Genomic DNA, 7,441 nt, shown 5'->3' with positions numbered 1-7,441 from the left:
TAGGCTTGGGAGGCGCGGCGCGCCCCTCCGAGCCCCCCAGCCGCTACCCTCCTTCTATATATCAAGCATATAATGTTTCACGTACATAAATAGTTAGGGCAATTGTTCATGTAGGCCGGGCGCGGTTCGCGTACACGACTCTTTTGGGCAATTTCGGCCGTAAATACAAAGCCGCTGGCGTGGCGTTTAAACCTGAGTTTTACTCTAACACCTCGCTCCCGAACTCCTCGCGAATTTCTCGCAGCCTCTTTTTCATCTTTTCACGTGTCTCCAGGGAGGGCCCTTTCCTGCTTTTTTTCTCACGCGGTGCGAGGCCGTGTCGAGCTCTGATAGCGGCCTTGAGCGCGTAGTATCTCTCTTGTTCCTGAAGTATTAGCCGAAACTCTTCGTCTGAGATATGCCCGTCCTGCAGAGCCTTAGAGGCCAGCTCGCTGATCGAGTTTTTCTTACTCTCCGCTAGAACTGTCGTGGAAATTCGTTTCCCCGTGCAATCAATTTCCTTCGATACCTTTTTGCGTTTGCGTTTGCGTTTACTAGCACTTCATGCTACGTACAAGCAATACAACTCTCAACGATCAACGTTTTACAATCAATTCAATCAATCCAATCCAATACGATCAATACGATCAATACGATCAATACGTTCAATACGATCAATACGATCAATACGGTCAATACGATCAATACGGTCAATAACTAAACTATACAATGTTCTCCCTATTTATACCCTAATTTTACGCCCTTACAATCAATGGATAATACAGCGCTTTCTTTCATCTACCCACAAACGGATATTTACTAAATAGTTTACATTCCTTTCTTACTACGATTCATCGTGCTATTCACGTTCACAAGATTAAATCACTACTTAATTTCCTGATAAGATAGGACAATAACACCTAACGTAATTTCCTTCTCGCGTCACGTAAAACTAATAAACTCTCAATCCCCGACACACTCCCCCCTTGACTCGTCTACGAGTCAATCATCGAACGAGTTCGCCACTGCGCGTCTAACGCTGCAGCGCGTTTAGGCCTTTCGTTAGGAACCTCTATTCCCTCCACAGTTTTGCTTACCCCCGCACCCTCGGCACATTTCACTTCTAAGGGGTACAAGCGTTGAACTGGTCGCTTCATCCTAATGGGCTTCCCCCGGGACAACACTCTGATTACAGCACCTCTAACCTGCCCGTCCGGGCCTTGAATCAACTCCTCTACAACGGCCATCTTCCACTCACTTCGCTTCAATGTCTCATCAAACAACAACACAACATCACCGACCTCTGCAACCTTACGTCCACTATTCACAACCTTATGCTGCTCGCGCAAATCTACCAGGTATTCCTTGAACCACCTGTTCCAGAAATGTCTCCGTTTCTTCGCTAGGTACCTGAACCTTTTCATCATCCCATTCACTTCCTCGTCCTCGTCATCTCGTAACTCGTCAGGCAAATTTAACAATCTCCGTCCGAACAACAAATGCGACGGTGTCAGCATCTCTGCACCGACCTCATCATATTCATACGTCAATGGCCGCGAATTCAAAGTCCCTTCCAACTCTACCAAGGTCGTCTGCATCTCGTCACAATTCAACCTTGCATTGCCCAACACCTTCTTCAAACAACGCTTCACTGTTCCAACCATTCTCTCAAAGAAACCTCCCCACCAGGGAGCTCTCTCGAGATTGAACTTCCACTGGATTCGATTCTCCTCACAATACGTTCTAATATCCGGTTGATCGTACAATTCATTCAAAAACTTTGCTGCGGATTTGAATGTCTTTGCGTTATCTGAAACTATCAATGCGGGCGTCCCGCGTCTTGCACAAAATCTACGTAAACAATTCAAAAACGATCTAGTCGATAAATCTTCCGTCAGCTCTAAATGTAACGCTCGCGTAACCGAACACGTAAACAAGGCAATATACATCTTCTTCATGCCCTCGTGGCTTTTGATGTACACTGGTCCCGCAAAATCTACGCCCGTCTTAGAAAACGGCGGTGCTTCCGAAACTCGAAACTCAGGTAACGCAGCTATCGGAGGTTTGTCGTACGGCCTCCCTTGAACCCGTTTGCACACCACACACTCACTAACACTCTTCTTTACCGCCTGCCTTCCCTTAGGCACCCAAAATCGCGCTCTGAGTTCTGCCAAGGTAGCTCGAACACCGCTATGACAAACTCTCGCATGACAACTATCCATGACAAGCCTAGTGAACTTATGACCCCTGGGCAAAAGAATCGGATTCTTTGTATCGTTCTCTAGTTGGGAGTTCCCGAGCCTCCCTGCGCACCTAAGAACCCCATCACACTCCTGGACTCCAAGATCTTTTACCAAATCCTTGTAGTGTTTTGCCGATCTCAATTCACTCTGAGCAGCCTTCACCCACAGTAACTCGGCACTCGTCAACTCGTCAATTGTCAGCGCTCCAGTCACAATAGTCTCACCCTTCAGTCCTAACCTAAGGTTGTTCACAAATCGTCCTACCCACGCTGTCACTCGTAAAAGTCGGGTCAAACTACTGTAGCGCTCTATGTCTACCACACTCGCAACACTCTGTTTCGTCACGTTAGTAAGCGCGACTGTCACTCGCTTGCACTCTTCAGCACAACTCTCCGTTGTCTCTACAATCTCTTCAGTCACCGGCCACTCACTCTCTGGTCTAGCCAACCACTGTGGGCCCTTGCTCCACAGCTGATTATTCACCAGTTCTGATGCCAACGCACCGCGCGAACCGATATCAGCAGGGTTCTCTATCCCTGGACAATGGCCCCAGTCCGCCTTGGTCGTCAGCCTAAGAATCTCATTCACTCTCTGTTTCACAAACTGCTTCCATTCGCCCTGATTATTTATCCAGCACAGCGCAGTTTTACTGTCAAGCCAACAACGTCTCCCACTCAGCTCAACCTCACCACTAATCGCATTCACCACCGTCGCCATTAACTGCGCCAACACTCTCCCGGACATCAACTCTAGGCGCGGTATTGTCTGTTCCTTCAACGGAGCAACTCGTGTTTTGGATGTAAGCAGTTCAACGTGATAGGCCCCATACAACTCGGTAACGCAATAAATCACCGCGCAGTAAGCCTTCTTACTGGCGTCACCAAACCCATGAAGCGAATACGTCACTTCCGCTCCACTCACGCCATACACACAACGCGCTATTCTAACTTCCTTCACGCGTTTCAAATCATCCAACCAACTTAACCAACGCTTCTTCCTTTCTCCAGTCAACTCTTCGTCCCAATCTAACTTCTCGACACACAATTCCTGAAAAAGCACTTTCATACTTACCATGATGGGACTAACAATACCCAATGGATCATACATACTCGCCATCACTTTCAAGGTGTTCCGCTTTGTCACATTCACACCTGCGGCCTTATCCGCAAGCCTCTCTAAGTCGAACCTAAACTCGTCATTCTTACAATTCCACTCGTGCCCTAGTACCTTGTCTACAACCGACATTTCATCCTTAACTCCAAGCATCGCCTTTGCGTACGTCGCTTCGTCACTATCAGTGTCTACACTGTCACGAACTGTCACGTTGGTCTCTCTGTCACACAACGTCACGTCATTCTCACGCTCTCGTATTTCCGCTGTCACTTTCTCGTCATTGCTTAGCCACTTCCGCAGTTTAAACCCCCCTGTCGCCATCCGCGCACGTGCTTTCTCAAATAACTCAAGTGCCTTATCTGCCGACTCTGCGCCTGTCACCAAATCATCAACGTAAAAACTATCCTTCATTACTCGCACGAATTCCGGCTCTTCCTTGGCAAAACTTTCTAAATGATAACGCAAAGTGGCATTCAACAGAAAAGGCGAACAATTTACTCCAAAAACAACTCGGCAAAATCGGTAAATTATTGGCGCGGCTTCTTTTGCCTCAACGTCATTTACCCAAAGAAATCTCAAACAATCTCTGTCGGCTTCATCTACTTCGATATTGAGAAACGCCTTTTCAATGTCGCCGACAAGCGCGATCTTTCTTTGGCGAAAACGGATTAGAATTTCATATAATAGCGGAGTCAAAGCAGGTCCTACGTGCAAACAATCGTTTAAACAAACGCCTCTCTTTCGCTCTTTCGATGACGCGTCATACACAATTCTCACTTTAGTAGTTTTTGCTTCCTTGCGAACTACAGCATGATGCGGCAAATAATGGACCTTATTCGCGCTCTCGAGCTCGTAAACTCTCTCTATTATTCCTGACTCGACTTGTTGCTTTATGATCGCATCATATTCGGCACGAATATCTGGCTCCTTTTGAAGCCTGGCCAATTGACCTCTTAATCGCGTGACACTATTACCGTAATTACTCGGTAAACACTCTATGCCTTCCTTCCAAGGCAATTTTACTCGATACCGCTCACCCGTAAAAACAATTCCGTCTTTCAATGATTCGTGAACTTCATTCTCTTCGCGAATACCCAAAGTCTCGTAGTCCCACAATTTTACAACCTCACTTTCAACATTCGAACTCGACAAATCACAACCGATCAAATTAACATTGCTGACACCTCCTTCATCTCCTTGCAGGGGACCCGACAAAACCCAGCCCAGTGTTGTCTGAATAGCAACCGGCTGATCCCTTGCCCCTCGAATGGTTCTGCCGTTCTGAAATTGCCACAAACTATCGCTCCCCACGAGAATTTCGATTTCAAGGACTTCGTCCTTTCTATTCACATCCGAAAACCACAAATTTTGGAGATGTGCGTATTCAAGCTTTCTTTGTTCGACATGCACGTTTCTAATTTGCGTGATACTGGGAACTTCATACGCTTCTATTTTGACACTTTCGCCACCTCTTATGGGATGGATTTCAAAGGAAAACACGTCACGTAATCCACTATCTTTTCCCTTTTGCCCAAAAGCACTTATTTCTAGCCATTCCTTCCTAACCCCTTTTAATCCTGCTGCTTTCACCGTTTTGCTAGTAATAAAGGATTTATGGCTACCTGCATCAAAAAGTACTCTCGCTTTTACGCTTCTCTCCCCCCGTATAATTCCCTGGGCGGTCTGTAACGCGACTAGCCCCCCAGTACATACATGGACGCTAGTTTCCGTCACGCTAGCCCCCTTCGTCACGTTCTCATTAACTCTCTCTCTCTCTCGTAACAAATCGAAACGTGGTGCCTCCCACGACAATCGCTACACCCATCCTTATTAAAACATTCGTTGGACCTATGTCCCTTTTTTAGGCATATAAAACATCTTCCAAACTTACGCAATATATTTATTCTATCCTTTGGCAGCTTTACTTTGGAGCATTCGTCCTCTCGATGTTCCCCGAGGCAGAAGGCGCATCTTTTTCTGGTCCCTGCCGTCGCCAAGGCGCTCGCTGAGTTTGGGCCTTGCCTCCCTCGGTTCTGCTCTTGGGGTGCGGGTCTCTCGTCTGGCTGGCATCGCTCTCGTAGCTCGACCTCCTCGAGTAGCTCCGCTAGCATCTCTTCCATCACCCAGTTCTCGTGGCTCTTTCCTCTCGTTATCGAGAGCCGCACCGCCTCTGGGATTTTTTCTAACAAGGCCGGCACTAGTATGCTTTCATACTGGGCCGCCTCCACTCCCAGCGCCTGCAGCCCTCGGTGCTTGGTCTCCACCACGTCGTAAAATCGGCGAAGACCAGCCGCGTCTTTCTCGCTCGTGACTCCCCGCACCTTCATTATCTCATTTATGTGTGCCCTCTTTATCTTTTCTGTTTGGCCGTATCGCCTCTTCAGGAGATCGATAGCCGACTGGTAATTTGCCGCCGTCAGGGCGAATCCTGCCACCGCTCCCCGCGCCGGTCCCACGAGCAGACTTCTCAAATAATTGAACTTATCGACGGTGGCCAGGCGAGGATTGGAATGGATACTACTCTCGAATCCATCCCAAAACTCCTGCCACTCACCGACACTCCCAGCAAAGTTCTTTAGCCTCAGCTTAGGCAATCGGGCTCTTGTCTCTTGGTCTTGCGCACTGCTCGCGGCGGCTTCACTCTCAATCTCACTTGCTACGCTGTTTCGGCGGCTCGTCTCTTCGGCTGCCTCGAGCGCCAATATCTTTTCTCTTATTGTCGTTTCTATCTTTCCTGCGTTCACCGTCTCTTCTTCTACATCTTCTTCGGTGAATACGTCATCTCTGGACATCAACTCAAGCACTTCATCGTCGAGGGTCTTGAGGATCTGTAGCCGGTCTCTCAGTACTTCGACCGCACTCTTTTCCTCGCACCCCTCAGCCATAAACCTCGTCACGAAGGCTCTGTGTCCCGCTCTGGATTTCCTCTTTGATGCTATAGTCGCCATTCTCCTATCCGGCTCGAAGGACCAAATGTCGTGGAAATTCGTTTCCCCGTGCAATCAATTTCCTTCGATACCTTTTTGCGTTTGCGTTTGCGTTTGCGTTTACTAGCACTTTATGCTACGTACAAGCAATACAACTCTCAACGATCAACGTTTTACAATCAATTCAATCAATCCAATCCAATACGATCAATACGATCAATACGTTAAATACGATCAATACGATCAATACGGTCAATACGATCAATACGGTCAATAACTAAACTATACAATGTTCTCCCTATTTATACCCTAATTTTACGCCCTTACAATCAATGGATAATACAGCGCTTTCTTTCATCTACCCACAAACGGATATTTACTAAATAGTTTACATTCCTTTCTTACTACGATTCATCGTGCTATTCACGTTCACAAGATTAAATCACTACTTAATTTCCTGATAAGATAGGACAATAACACCTAACGTAATTTCCTTCTCGCGTCACGTAAAACTAATAAACTCTTAATCCCCGACAAGAACCATCGTGTCTTCATATTTAGCCACCTTGCTCGTAAGACCCCTAGAGACTACCCCCGCGCCCGCGCCCGCGACACCGACCAGCCCAGCGACCCCTGCCAGCGGACCGCCGATCAGAACCCCTATCCCACTCAAAGAGACCCCCACCCCGGCGCTGGAAAGCGCCCCTGCAGCGATGCCGGATGCCACAGACACAGCATGGGTAACGGCAAAGGCACGCTTATACTTCTTCCGCACCTGTCGATGATGCGTTATCTCGTTGTCTTGAACCGCCTGAGTGTCACATATTTTCTGGAGTCGGAAGCTTTGCACGTCGCCGCCGTTGCTTGCCGGAGCGGTAGGCGTCGTGTGCGTTTGCGAGCAAATCGGGGGGCAGACGCTGGGAAGCGAGGGGTATATGGCACCGCTGCTAACGTCGCCATGCGTTTGCCATGCTTGTTATGTCGGACCTAGGTTAGCTCTAATACGAGGCGAACAGGCTTGCCCTTAAAGTCCACCCGTCTACCGCGGTCATCCCTGATCCATATTTGGATACTTGAGATAAACTCAGAGGAAGATGCTGCGACACAAACGGGGATGTCGGGCCCATAGACGACTTTCTCGTGCGGCCTCCCGCGAGTTTCTAGGCAAGCGAGAACGTT

The 7,441-nt window shown here is 48.1% G+C and overlaps 1 protein-coding gene across 1 annotated transcript; it reads right to left on the bottom strand.

The window, feature by feature from the left end:
* Positions 1–974: 974 nt before the first annotated feature.
* Positions 975–6,283, bottom strand: LOC125561129. Its single transcript, XM_048724471.1, has 2 exons — positions 5,358–6,283; positions 975–4,932 (listed from the first exon to the last, which is right to left on the bottom strand). The coding sequence occupies exons 1-2, from the start codon at positions 6,281–6,283 to the stop codon at positions 975–977; spliced, it is 4,884 nt and encodes a 1,627-aa protein (XP_048580428.1).
* Positions 6,284–7,441: the final 1,158 nt, after the last annotated feature.

This window comes from Nematostella vectensis, chromosome 3 (assembly GCF_932526225.1).
Source record: "Nematostella vectensis chromosome 3, jaNemVect1.1, whole genome shotgun sequence".
NCBI lineage: Eukaryota > Metazoa > Cnidaria > Anthozoa > Actiniaria > Edwardsiidae > Nematostella > Nematostella vectensis.
This window is presented reverse-complemented; position numbering and strand designations above follow the sequence as displayed.